Source organism: Polypterus senegalus, chromosome 16 (assembly GCF_016835505.1).
Source record: "Polypterus senegalus isolate Bchr_013 chromosome 16, ASM1683550v1, whole genome shotgun sequence".
In the NCBI taxonomy this organism is placed as follows: domain Eukaryota; kingdom Metazoa; phylum Chordata; class Cladistia; order Polypteriformes; family Polypteridae; genus Polypterus; species Polypterus senegalus.
In genome coordinates, this window is record NC_053169.1 from 1,602,075 (window position 1) to 1,617,089 (window position 15,015).

General features: G+C 39.5%; 1 protein-coding gene across 2 annotated transcripts in view; it reads left to right on the forward strand.

The window, feature by feature from the left end:
- zbtb10 (zinc finger and BTB domain containing 10) overlaps positions 1-15,015 on the forward strand; it is a 75,048-nt gene extending 60,033 nt beyond the window's left edge. For both annotated transcript variants that reach the window (XM_039739033.1, XM_039739034.1), the window contains 3 exons: positions 2,064-2,105; positions 3,731-3,906; positions 8,287-15,015. In XM_039739033.1, the coding sequence (XP_039594967.1) occupies positions 2,064-2,105; positions 3,731-3,906; positions 8,287-8,604 (536 nt within the window). In that variant the 3' untranslated portion in view covers positions 8,605-15,015. The remainder of the gene's footprint in view (positions 1-2,063; positions 2,106-3,730; positions 3,907-8,286) is intronic.

Below are 15,015 nucleotides of genomic sequence, written 5' to 3' on the forward strand. Positions count from 1 at the left end.
TTGAAGATTAACAGAGACTGGACTGTTGCATGTGGTGCTCCAGTGTTTTTCAGAGTCTCACAAACTGCGGTCAGCCCGGCAGTCCATTAGCCAGGACACCACAGGCTCATCCTCCTACATATTTCTGAGCTTACCCCTTAACTAGGGTGGCTGGGTGGTATTGAAGGCACTGGAGAAATCAAAAAGCATACTCCTCACAGTGGTGCCAGCTTTGTACAGATGAGAATCATATGCGGATCAGGTAGATAATTGCATCCTCCAGTCCAATCTTTGTTTGATAGGCAGGCCCCAGTGGGTCCAGGTGGTCTACCACAAGAGAACTTGTATAGCCCAGGACCAGCCTCTCGGAAGTCTTCATGATGTGAGTCATAAGTGCCACTGGTCTGTAAGCCATTAGGTGAAGAGGCAACTGCCTTCTTTGGAACAGGAACAATGCAGGAGGATTTTCCACATCAACAGCACTTTCTGGTGCCTTAAGGACAGAATTAATACGTGAGAGGGGACACCACAAAGATGGTCAGCACAGGCCTTAAGAATGCTAGGACTGACGCCATCTGGTCCGGCAGCTTTCACTGTGTGTGGCTTCCTCAGTTGTTTCCTTACCCATTTTTCAGTTATGGTCAGCCCCATACTGGGCTGGGTTGACGTGGTAGGAGTTGTTGATGTAGGGGGACTGGGCATTGGAAGAAGCTGGCAGTGGAATAGAAAAATCTGTTAAAAAATTGAACTGTGCAGCACTACACAGAAGCTCAAGAAAAATTGAAAAATTATGATGAACAAACCCCACCCTCACACACACAAGAGCCTATTCCTTGGCTAATGGCAAGAGAGCGGTTTGCCATCTAACAGGCTTGTGGCTGGGTGAATCAGATTGTAATCACATCTGCCCAGTTGTGCCCCAGGTTTTACACTTGAAGGCATCTTTAACTTTTAAATAAATCAGGTCTAGTTTGTGTCCATGAGTAGAACATGACACAGCATCTCTTGCTTGACATCACCAGATGTTCTAACTGCTGGGTCAGAACGATTCATCATTAGAGTGTTGGTAACTGAGTGAATATCTGTTGCTGATCTTTATTGGTACAGGAAGGAACATAAAGATTAATCAGAACGATGTAATTTACCCCCCTAGGGAATTAACATAAGTAAACTCCTACAAAGGGTTTAAAGGTGGTAATATGCTCCCTTTTACACCATTGTTCATTCACGTTGATATCTAGTCCTTTCCTGCCTTTTTTTCTGCTTTATCTGATTGCTGTCTGGCTTTAAAATAACATATGGAATAAAAGCCAGTTCTCTGCAATGTAGAAAATACTATGGTATTTGAAAGTGCTGTAACTCTCTGTGAGCGGTGACTGTTCATCCATCCTGTTCAAGAGCTATCTGAACAATTCTGAAGTTGAGGCAGGACAGTTGTGAATGCTTTCCACCTTACTTTTAACTCTCATTCTGGCTCTTTGACTTTTCTATCTTTAGACGAGTTGCTCCTCTGATAAGAAATAATGGCTCCTCAGGCATAGTGCTACCAGCTGGAATGGCACTTTACGTTCCCTGGAGTCTCTTACGTTATCAGGTGTTGCAGACGTAATATGGCCTTCAGATTCTCTCTGCTTCCACTGTGACTTCTCCTAAGTTCACGGCTTGTTCAGAAGGCAGTGAGACGAGGCAACACACATGATTTGCAATGACTGCAGCCTATCGTCAATTTAAAATCCATTCATAAATTTCTATCAACAAGCCAGGTTTCATTTTAGTATTGTTTAAAATCAAACGTTTATCTAAAAGTAGTAAATTAATAGATCTAGAATGCAGAGCTTTTGTAAAAGTCTGCCACCAGCATGGTGCCCAGGAGCTAGGCAGTGCTAAGGGTGGAAAGACACCACATGGTGAAATGTTAATGGTGGGTGGAAAGTCCAACTGTAGGGGCATTTTAGTTTCCCTGGAAAATAGTAACTGCTACCTCTTGTGTTAGTCATGTGTAGAATTTATTGAATTATAGTGTTTGCTGATTAAGAACGCTTTTTTTAATTACTGGTTTATGTGATTTTTGTTCTCTTTTACAGCTATTACAGAACCTCGTCAGGCTGGAAGAAATACTTTTACAGGTCAGTAATAAGCCATATTTATTATTAAATAGGCATTATATGGGTAGGGCCCTCTCTGGAGTTCTTTTGGTCAGTTGGTGATTGGAGGTACTTTATTCCCCCAACAATACACTCCTACCCGGTCCTTGTTTCAAAGTTACGGACTGGACCTGATGATGACGTCAGAAATGGGCAGCTCGCATTGAAGACAGAAGTGGCTACCGCAGTACTAACCCTGACTCTACTGCAGTTTTACTACATATGCACTTGGTTTACATTTTGCTCATTATTTTTTATTTTATTGAGAGAGAAAAAAAAATAAAAATAAAACCTAGCCTTTTGTGAATATTAGCTCCTATACTCAACAACCAAATCTCTTCCACAACACTAGTCAACTAATGTGTCGGTGAAATTTTCCCATAACTCCACATGCTCTAAATCAGAGGGTCAAGAGAAATGTACAAAAGGTCACTCACCTCCCTTCTAAAGCTTCCACTACAACACCCGCTACATATTATGGTGAAGTCTATGAGACTTACCAGGAACGTTTATGGGGTTCATCTACTCCTCCCCTTAAATATTAACACACACACACACAGACACCAAGATCCAATTCTCACGTGGAGCCGCTGGCCGGTCCATCCAGGACTCTCTACATGGGAACTCGGTATCAGCAGTGCTCACAAACCGGTGGGTATTGTTGCCACTCTCGGATCTGGCTGTATACCATTTACCAACCAACCAATGTCTGACTTTAACTGCAGTTGTTCTAATTCGAGAAGCAACCTTAATAAGAACTAAAGTTCATTTTTTCTCCATTAGTTTTTATAAAAGAATATTGGGCTACAAGACGTAGCATCCCACAGTCTTCCTTACTTAACTGATCTGGCTGAAAGTTTTAAGCGAAATTATAAATGTCTGCAATAGCTGAAATGTACAACAGCACTGTCTGTACAGACCTGCTTGCTGACAGTTAATCAGATAAGTGGCTTTTTAGATAATAAAATCATTCTGGGCGCTGCATAAAATGTAGTTAGAAGATAAAAGACATTTGCCAAGCAGAAAAATTGAACAGTCGGCTGACATTTTCAGTCTTCTGGGTTTCACATTGTGTGCAACAGAGCCAAGAGAAAAACAATAAATGAAAATCCGTGACATTCAATTCTCTTTATTTTTGTGTAGCGCTTTTCAATGAGTGCAGGTGCCAGACCATAGTGGTAAGTTCTCTGGTAAAATGAAAGTATCGATTTTACAGAGTTAGCACACATAAAGATAGATTTGTTAAACACAGGAAATTTTAAAACTGGTGTCCGCTTCAAACTAACAATATTTGTCCATTAATTAATTGTTGAGCTATGGCAAGTTGACAATAGAGGAGTGGAAAACAAAACTAAAAATAACCATTTGAGTGCTTTAGAAAAGACAAAGTCCGACCCAAAGAACTGCTCAAAGTTCACCAGAAGCAAAGCTCAACTGTACCAGGAATGTCTGGGGTCTCGGAGTAAGCACAAGTGAAATCATTGGCCATTTGCGAGATCCATGGCAGTACTTGATCATCGTGTGTGTTCAGATAGCACAGTAAAGTCAGTGTGTGTTTGTATTTTAATTTTTTCTTTGTGTCTCCCTTGCCCTTTTATGATTTTTAGGTGAATCAACGGCATCCGCTGTGAACAAGCTGAAATGTCCCCATTGTAACTACATCGCCAAACACAGACGAACACTAAAGAGGCATTTGATCATACATTCAGGGGTGCGTTCATTCAGCTGTGACATTTGTGGGAAACTTTTCACAAGAAGAGAGCACGTGAAGAGACATTCCCTGGTTGGTGCTTATTTATTAAATTTATCAATAATAAAAACTATTTACAAATAATGCATGTAAAATCTATTCAAGTAAACCGAAGAAATTTTTCAGTTGTATTTACAGTTACAAAATGATTCTGAGCCCTATGAGTGTTTAAGTGGTTTGTATTTCAATGGTGAACGTTTATAGGCGGCCAGTGTGCGGATGCAGTGGTGGTTTGTGTACCGAGTCCTCCTTGCATGGGGTTTGCATGTTCTCCCCTGTGTTTGTGTGCAATTCCTCCTTCCGTCCAAAGACATGCGGGTTAGGTAAATTCGGTGATACTCAATTGGCCCTAGTGTGTGGTTTGGGTGGGTTTGTATGTTAGACCTGCGAGGGTTTGTTTTCGCCTTGCGCCCGGTGCTAACTGGGATAGGCTCCAGTACCCCCTGTGACCCTGTTCCAGACTGAGTGGTTTAGAAAATGTTTGATTTTTCTAGATTGTTTCACAATAAATTATTTCCTCAGGGTTTTTTTGTTTTTTTTTTTCCTCTTTTTTTCTCCACCATTTTCATTGTAAGTGGTGTAAGAAGTGAGTTTGATTTGAATTGCCTACAAGTCGAGGAGAAATCCTCCTGTCGGAAAGAGCAGGGTAAGAAAAACAAAAAACACACCTTCCGCATTTTCATCCCAGGCATCTAAAATACTTCAGCTTATAATAGTGACCCCCTGCACTCATTGCACTACTTGAATGTTCTCCTTCATGATTTTTTTTAAATTTAGTGGTCCACTGTTTTATTCATTATGTGGACCAATCAGTAATTATTTTGATCACCAGTTATTGTAATCATTTGCCATACCAAAGGTATACAGGCCCTGTCACATTCTATGACTTTTTCTGTTTTCGATTGCACTGGACTTGATTAGATGTAACCCAAACAAGTCCTGTGTAGTCGCAGCGCACTCTTTGTGACCATTAGTCCTGTAGTCTGGCGCCCCCAGTGACCAACCACTCTGCAAACGCACCCTGACCAAGTCAGACAGGTTTGATTTTTGTAGAGGCACACTTGTGTGTGCAAAAGCTGACAAGAAGTGAACCCTTAGCTATGAGGATGAGCAGCAAGAACGTTTTGGACCTTACAAAAATGTAAGAGAGGCTCCTCTGTTTGATTTCTCATGTTTCATGCATCACAACAGAGAGAGAAAAAGAGTTGAGCTCCCTATAACTGTAAACCCTTGATAGCGCACTGTCTCAGTAACACAGCACATCATTGGCAGTGAGAAAAAGTGACAAGCTTGTGATATTTTGAAAATGTCAAACTGTGCTTGAAGATCATTACGCAGTCACTTATTTGACATCCCTAACGATTTCTAGTCATGTAAATTGACATCCTAAGGCAATGAGTAGTGTTGGCTGGCAAAACTCCAAGCATTTGCCATGCTGCCAGCATATTAATTTTGTTAGAACTTTGGTGCAGCATTTGACACAGACATGACATTCTACTGTCCAAAATGGAACATTCTGGGTGCCTCTGGAACTGCCTTGCAGTGGTTTAAATGGGCAAGAGTTTGTTAGTCTTGGCAACAGCAGATCCAGCTCAGCATCAGTCACAGAAGCGGTTCCTCAGGGCTGTGTCCTCGGCCCTCTATTCTTCTGTATCTGTATGCTTCCCCTTGGCCATGTTATTCATAACTGTGGACTGGGTTATCATTTTTATGCAGATGACACTCCACTCTGTTTCAATGTTAAAAGTAAAACTTGATCAGAGCTTTCTCAGATCAAAACTCCTTGAAATTAAAACCTGGATGGAGCAGAGCTCTTTAAAATTAAATTGCAACAAAACTGGACTTCTGCAGATTGGCACTAAAGTACGACTTAACAAAATGAGCTCCGTTTCAGTCTACTCTTAACAGTGATCTCATCAAACCTTCTTCTAATGCAAGGAGTCTTGGTGTCATCTTTGATTGCTCCCATTCTAATTCCACCCACATAAACCACATTAAGAAACGTTCTTACTTTCACCTCCGTAACGTATCCGTGGTCGCTCATTCCTCTCTTTTTCTAATGCTGAGACACTTGTCCATACTTTTATCACACAATGTCTCCATTATTGTAACTCGCTGCTGGCAGGTGATGCTTCTAATCTCGTATCACAGTTCCAGCGGATTCAAAACCCTGTTGCAAGAGTCCCTGCAGAAACCAGCAACAGTGAGCACATTACAGCCATCCTGCTTTGCCTTCACTGGCTTCCTGTGTCTTACAGAATTGAATATAAAATTCTATTGTTAACCTACAAAAGCTTTAAATGGCCTCATATCAGACTATATCGGTGATCTTCCCCATCGCTACGCTCCTGTTTGCCGACTAAGGTCCTCTGATTCTGCCAGTCTTGTTGTGTGCCCCACTAACCTGCACTCTGTGGGTGACGGGGCCTTCAGCTGTATAGCGCCCAGGCTTTGGTATGACCTCCCGAAATTAAGATGTGCCGACTCGATTCATTCCTTTAAAGAACAACTTAAAACTTGTTTGTTCTGGAAGGCTTTTCATTCAACCTGACATTCTGCCGCCCTTTCAGTTTACCTCTCTGTCCAGACACTCGGGGTGTAATTTGTGTGTGTGTGTGTGAGCTATCATAAAGGTCATTATTTGTTCAGGCTTTTTTTTTTAGTATTGTATTTAGTGTTTTACTCTTTTATAACATTTAATGCTTTGTATCTCCTGTATTTATCTCTTTCTTGTCCTATGTAGTAATAATTGTGTCCTATATATATATATATATATATATATATATATATATATATATATATATATATATATATATATATATATATATATATATATATATAAGGGGAGCTGGGATCCGAGAGACTGTGTTTGTGGAGGGATTGAGAGATAAGTGGGGTGGGGGAGTCACGTGATCAACTCCCTTCCCATTCACTTCATTTCGCTCCGAGCTGACGTGGTCTTGCGTTCTTTTTCCTTAGTGTTTAGTCCTTTCTCCTTTACTAATTTACTGTTTAGTACACGCGGTACTCACACAGTCACTCATAAAAGGGGAGAAGACTCCGTGCAAGTATTGAAACTACCTTGGAAGACATGCAATCAACGAGGCCATTAAACGGATCTCAAGAGAGGTCTTCTAGGTTGGAAAAAAAGCGCTTGGCTGCCAAAACCAGGCGATCAAACGAATCTAAACAAGAAACGACTTCTACGTTAGAAAAAAAAAAACGATTCGCTTCCCAAATCAGGCGGTTAAACGAATCTAAAGAAGACAGGATTTCTAGATTGGGAAAAGGACGATTGGCTGCCGAAGCCGGGCGGTTAAAAGAATCTGAAAAAGACAGGATGTCTAGATTAGAAAAACCACGATCCGCTGCCAAAACTAACCGTTTAAACGTGCAGCGAAGCGCGCCAGGTCTGCTAGTATTACATATACCCTGCTGTTTAAATAAGTTCCTTGAGCATGGGAAAGGCGTTATATAAATGTATTATTTCTTATTATTATCTGTACTTTGTTTAGTGATTGTTAGGTTGTGGCAGTTTGTTGTATTTTATCGTCTGTTGTTGTTTGAGGCACAGCGGTTAGCCCTTCTGCCTCACAGCTCTGATGACATATTTGGACACAGTCGGCCCAGCATAGTTGTCAGACATTTCCCAAGCCATTGGAGATGCCTAAAGGATCATTGCTCCCCTGTATTCCTCCCACACTCTCTGTTCAGTTCCTCCTTCACCAGTGACTTCAGTGCGTTTCTCAGAGTTTGGTGAAGTTCTCAGACTTTTTGTCTAATTTCTGCTGATGTCAAAGTACGAGATCTGTCGTCAAGCTTAGCCTCCCCTCTGACTAGAAACTGTGTAATGTGACATCGGCTTAATTCATATATTTGTGAAGAGAACTGCTGCATTGCACGGCTGATCGGCTTGCGTGGTGATTAGCAGTGTTACCTTGCAGCCTCTGGTCAAATCCTGGCCCAGGTGTTGTCCTTTTGGGCTTTGCACGTTTCCCCCTCCATACAGAGATTTCCTTCCCTGTGCCACCGGAGTGCAGTTTGTGTCGATTGAGTTGTGGAATCTAAAATTTTTGTTTTGGAGTGTGCGAGTTTGTGTGTTCTGCGATCAAATGTGATTTTTGCTGTGACAAGCCATGAATGAGTTGGAGTGAGACACATGAACTTCACGGGAGTGCGCCACCCAATCTCCAAGATTATATAAATGAAGGCCGTGAAGTATTAACTCTAATTCATGCTTTTTGTAAGGGTACAAAAGTTTGTAGTTTAAATTTAATATTTGTAATAGATTCCCTTAATATTAGGCATTGAGATGAATGTCCAAATTGAAAAAATAAAATAAAAATCTATTCAAAATCTTAACTGGTGCTTGTTTAGGTGGATAATGATTTTTTTTTTCCTGCGTCTCCAAAGGTGCACAAGAAGGACAAGAAATACAAGTGTATGGTCTGCAAGAAAATCTTCATGCTAGCTGCAAGTGTGGGAATTCGGCACGGTTCTCGTCGTTACGGTGTATGTGTGGACTGCGCAGACTCCCATCAAGGATCACAGGAAGGTTTGGATCAAATGCAGGACATTGAGTACTCCAGGGAAGAGGACTATGAGGAAAACGAAGGGGCCGAAGTGGAAGAGGAGCTTGGGGATGAAAATGAAGAGCAGAATGAAAACGAACAGTCGAACTGGGAGGAGGCCGACGCCAGTGACATGTGTGTCACTTTAGATGACGACTAACTAGCGAGTGACCCAAACAATCAAAACTCCAAAGTGCTATCAATAATTGTGTTTAATGTACCAGGCAAATTTTGGAAGATAAAGTGGGAGGTCGACTTCTGAACAAAGGGCCTCTGCAGTAGATGTACAGAATTAGGTTTTGGACACTGGAACAATGGGCCCATAGTCATGTGAGCGAGAGAGAGAGGAGCGATTTTCTTAAATCAAGATTTTAGTGATGTAATTTTTCAATTTGGGTCTGTACAGCGTTTTAATTCATAATATGCCAATCATCTTAAAAAGAAATTTTGTTTTATTTAATTTATGAAATACTGATATAATGGTCTTATTAAACAATATAATTTTTTTCTTTAATGTTTTATGTTTGTTATCTTTGTTTTCTTCTGAAAGGAAAAAAAAATTCCACTGTTACCTGCCACAGTTAGAAATATAATATACAAAAAAATAAAAGCTGCTGCGAGTCACAGCACCACTGCTTCTATTGTTAATAGCACCCATATAGCTCATGGGACATTTTCCATTTCTGTGGGGTGGGCACATATATATATATATATTTCTTTAAAAAAGGAGTATTGTAAGATTTATCTTTTTCCAGTTATTCACTCAGTTTCCCTGGCTATTCAGATGTTTCGACTTTTACTTAGTCGGACACGAAAAGCCCCCAGTCCATAAGCAACGTATTGAAGTTTCTTTTTTGGCAAATTAAAAATTTTTTTTTTTCAAGCCAAGCAATCAGTTACAAGATACTCCGCTGTAAGCTCTGTTTTATTGTTGCAAAGATCCTTTAAATAATCCAAAAAGGTCAAATCAAGAATTTGTTAAATCTCCCTTTTATCAGACCAAAATTAGATTTATAAGAACTGATTAAATAACTGGAAGACTATAGTAGGAAATGTGCATTTATAGATGGATATATTCTGGTCTATTTATATTTTAAAGACATGAGCATCTTTTACTATAAATTATTATGCATTAATCTTTACCCAAAATGTGTCTATAGCTTTACAGTTCTTTGATTTGTTTGTTATATTTATATAGACGGTTGAACCTGTGCCATGTGGAGTTGATCTATTAAAATAAAGAATGTCCTTTTAGAGTTCACCCTTTTGAAATGAATATGTGATGCAGCAGGACTTTAATACAGGAGACCTGCGGCAAAAGAGAAACGCATTTGTGTGCTTAACATTTCAACTTTTTAAATTAATGATCGAGTCTAAATATTTGACAGATGTAATTATTCCGTGATTGGCAGATGACGTTTTATTGTCACTGGTTTAGTTCCTTCTAGATTCCTTGGTTATATCTAACTTTAATATTGACACATCTGGCTGAAGTAGCGAATTTCAGGGCATCATCCTAAATACAATAGAAATGAGGTAGGAGTTGTTCTGTCACTGCAAGGCACCAAAGAGCACAAAGGTAATTGTTGTGAAATGTCCAACTGAATCACCGTAGCAAAACTGTGTTAGTGCTGCTTGTGTGGGTACTTAGTAGGCATATCTGCAGGGCTCCCTCAAATGTCATTCAGTCTGTCGTCACATTGACCACCTGAAGGGCTGTTAAAATTCGGTTAGTCACATGTCTGCAATTAATTGAATTTCACGTGAGAGTTGGATTGTTGCTGCATTCACGCGCTATTGGGACTATTTGGAGCTCTGACTTGTGACGTTCTGTGTGTTCATGTTGGACTATTCAGACAAACACCAGGGTTTTTTTTTTTTCTTTCTTCCAAGAGAAGTAACAAATTAACAATTTTTTTTTTTTGAAAACCGTAAACTAAACTTCTTAAACAAGTATCGCTTCACTGCAAATGCAATTCAACTACAAAAATTGCATTTCTGACTGACTGGGTTATATTTTTTATTGTATCCAATTGGCTAAAGTGGGAGGTCAGAGCTCCGTCATACCTCTGAGAATTTGGGTAGCTTCGCTTTCTCAGAATTATCCAATTTTTTTTTTTTTTTTTTACGGTATTGACATGGAGTTTCTGCCTTGTATTGCCGGTCTGCCTGATTAGCATGTGAACACAACACGTTTATGTGACACCCAGAGTTCAAACAGATGGTCTGAGCAACTTCCTCCTTTCATTCTCTTAGTCTTGGTTCTCTTTTAGTCTTTAAAAAGTGTTATTGTTTAACCAGATAATATCACCTTTCATTAAACCATATTCAAAAATCATTTGGAATGCTTTCTTCCATTAATTTTAGATAAAAAAAAAAATCAAAATTGGCAGAGCACAAGAAAATATCAGAGCTGTATTGCTGTGAACTCGCACCATGAAGCATCTCTGTTCAGATGTGCACTCCAAAGGCTGGAGTGGAGTGGAGTGTCGCTGTGTGGCTGGCTAATGGAGTTACTCCTTTAGCGCAGTCGTCACGATCGCTTCTGAGCCACCAGCAGCTACCGCATCACATGTCCTTCGAGCGGAGACACTTCATGGTGCAAGTCCACGACAATTGCTGTGTACCGTCTGCCGGATATTTCTGCGTTTTTCCCACCCTGCCCTGCTCTTTGTCCACTGGGGACCTGCACCTCTGCCTCATAACTATCTGCTTGTTTGATTATTCCAATGTGTTGCACATTTCTGTTCAAATCTTTTTAACTGTCAGGGGATGATTTCTGTACAGATTTGTAATATTCTTAACGTTTTTTTTTATTATTATTATTATTTTGGTGTTGCAGCTGTACCAAATTAATGTAATTCCCGTTTTGATTTACATTTTTTTAAATCTTTGTCTAATTGAGTAATATGTCACTCTTGCACTTGATTTTTAAATGCTATTTAATATTTCTGTGTGGCTTTTCGCGTGCTAATATATAATCCCAAAATGGCCTGCTGTGGCTGACCATAACCCTGTACTGAATTACAGCAGGTTCAAAAAATAAATGAATGGATGGATGTTTTTGCAATGTTTATAGCTTTATTTATTTTCTTGTGTTATGTGGTGGTGCCTGCTTTTGTGTTTTTCTTGTTTTTTGTTTGTTTTTTTGTTTATTTTGTTTCTTGCAGTGGCTAACCCTAGTTAAGCGGATTCTACCTTTTTATACTGTACCATTTGCTGATCACTGTGGAGCAATTCTTTACTACTTCATATTGTATTTTGGATGGACAAAATCTATTCCAGGGTAGGACTTGACATGCTTGTAACTGTAATTAATGCTTTTCAAATGTTGGGTTTGTTTGTTTCTATTTATTTTAATTGATTTTAAATTTGTTTAGCCCTTATAAACTGTTTACTTGTATGTGTTTAGGGTTTTTCTTTTTACAATCATTGTCAGGAATTCTCAAACCCCTGTGAGTGTACATGTTGAACGATGAAGGTTCATGGATCTCGTCTCGTCTAGTGATTTCATACTTTTTCAAAGGCAAGTAATCAAATGTGATGACAGTTATGATTAACGATCTTTAACGAAGTGTCATTACACGACTTTGCACGTGAGCCCCTAAAATTCAAACCAAAAGTACGAGACCTCCCAGCAGCCACGCCAGTGTCCTTCACTTTCCAATGTGTCTCATTCGGGTTGATGTATTAAAAGACAGGACGATGCTTTGAAACATTCCTGAAAGTGCACACATGTGCATTGTCGCTGAATAATCATTTATGTTTATTGCAATTTGTTTTATTAGAAAGTGAGAGTTCAATTTCCGTGTTGATCCTAATGATAAAAGCCATGCCGTCTTTCCTCTCTTCTGTGTCACAGAGCAGCAGCCCTTGAACTGTCTGAAGTTTTTCATTTACATTTGTCCTGCTTTAATATCGCAAAGAATCGATGTTTAGTTAGTTGCCATTAGACTGCCTGTAGTTTTGAGACATTTTGTTTAAACTCCCCAGCTGAGGAAAGGCCAAAGGCCCGTTTATACTTTGCATAACCCTGAAGATCCATCCACGTGACAACTTTTGGCTGTGTGCCCCCAGATTGTTGTGTCCTGTTTGTGTCGACGGACAACAAAACGTGGACATGCGTGAAGCGATTCTGCATCGGCGAAGTGCCGCACACACACGATTGGACTGTAAACTGCGGGTGGACGTCTTCTGTCCACAATGCCTGTTAATGTTGTGGAGTGTAAACTAGGGATACTCCGATCAGGTTTTTGTGAAGGGCTGATTATTGATCACCAGTTTTATTTTACTAGAATTGGAAGATCCCGATTTGTTGTATTCAATTTATTTTTACACTACGCTCCTGCATAACCAGCCATGCAGAAGCCTTATGTTGGACATTAAAGTGGTATTGTCACAGTTCACCTGCAGCCCACCTGAACAAGATGAAATTCTGTAGGCCTTCTCAGTGACCACAAAAAATTCTAGAATCTTTTACTGGGATTTTCATTTTTTTCTTAAACTAATGTACACCAAATTTTGATTCATAAAACATGTCATAATGGAAAATAAAATGCTTGTCATGATTACAAGCCGCAGTTCTAATAAAATGTTCTGTTTATTAAGGAGATACAAGACTAACGTGCGTCCCAAGTTTGCCCCCAAAAATACTGAAACGTGGCTGTTATGTTAACAGGCCTGCGGTTTGCTAAGCAATGAAGAGAAATTCTTCTTAATTCTTTTACTAATTAAAAATGTTGGCCACTTTTGTAAATGCAAGCACCCTTTCCATCCTCACTCGGACAATTCTGGGATAAAACACAAAGGTCTTAACGCATTCAAGGAGTCTCTCTGCTCATTTCGGACGGAGACCCAACTACCAGGTTGCCGAGGACTCCTCGGTTTATTCCACTTTCTTTCTTATAGAAGCCAATATTCCTGAAGTTTGTCTGCCTGCTTTCTGTCTACTAGAAGTTCCGACAGCTAAATGACACATGCGGTATTCCTTTGTGAAACTTGAGGAATCCTAACTAAATTACTATAAAAGTTAGAAAAGCAGGCACAGTCTTTCAAATCGGTTACTTTACCGAACGCTACGTCACTCAGATAATCGGCCGATTTGAGGTTAGCAGCTGACCAATCGAAGAATCGCTAGCGGAACGTGTTCAGTTTATGCTAAACACGCAGATCCGACGGTTCAAAGTGCAGACCCTCACTAATACGCCAGTCCTTGTGGACCGGAGGACGAGAAACTCCAATTTCAAACTTCTTTACCGATTTTTGTTTACATTTTTCAATTGTGTTCCTCATTACTGTTAATCGTAGGTTCGTGTTTAGGGAAAGTGCAGCAGTGTGGATACAAGTGCAAATAGTTAGATGGCACATTTGACGAATCTTATTTTAATGTTAAGAACTTTGTAAACTTTATAGACAATAAAATCAAACAACAATTGCAATACACCTGAAAAATACTTCAAAGAAGTTTATATATTATATACCTGACTTTAGGCCTGAAGTGACCGATCTCGAATCCTGCAACGCCAATCCTGAACTTCAAACAAACGTGGAGACGAATCCCTCAAAGGAGGACTGACACACTGGCCGGTCCGTGTTGTCGGCCATGACTGGTCTCCTGTAGTCCTTGACTTGTGTGGACCAGGCAGGTCAATGCTAGTATGTAGACCCCCAACTTGTTGATTATAGTTGTGTAAATCCAATTTTTAATGTTTTAATTCTGAAAACATTCAGTTTTACACTAGATGCATACGTGTTTAGCATTTTATTGTTAGTTTTGTGTTAAGTTTTCAGCTTTATTTTTATTTTTTTTGTTAAATCAAGCACATATTTTATAACGTTGTGTAATGTTTGTGGGGCACCAGTTTTTGTTTGAATGCAGTGAATTTATTGAAGTGCTACAATAATTGTAAAATTCTCCCTTTATTGTATGTGAATGTGTAATTTAATCTGTATAGAGGAAAAAAAAAATCTAAATCTTTGTGTTAATTTTATTTACCCAAATGTCGTGGGAGGATTTGTATGCGTCTGTATATCTACACGCTAATAATGTCCGTCTCTGTCAGTATGCACACTCATACAAAGACCCCACCACCCTGACGTCGTCGTCGTCCTTCTTCTTCTTCTTCTTCTTCTTCTTGTATGTTTGGGTTTTGGGGGAGTAGGGTGGGTTTGTTTGTTTTGGTTTTTTTGTGTTTTTTTTTTCCTTTGTCTACACCAATGCTTTATTCCATCTCTCTTGATTTGTGTATATCAGATAAATTATTAAATATTTCTTGTTTTAACTATATGCAGTAAAATGATTTAAAAAATAATAATCTCCCTTGACACTACACACACGTAGTGGATTTTCCAGCTGTATTTTTTTAAACAGTAGAAACGTATTTTTGGGTGACAATGCTGTCATGTACAGTAATGCAACTGGGTTGTAGTCTTCTGAAAAACACGACTCGAGTTGGGTTACTCCTAATTCTGGGATTTTAGAAATCCCGCCTCCTTGTTTCTGTTTTAAGTTGTAATACTACTGTTCTGTATAATACATTGAAAAAAACACAATAAACTTTGATATTGCTAA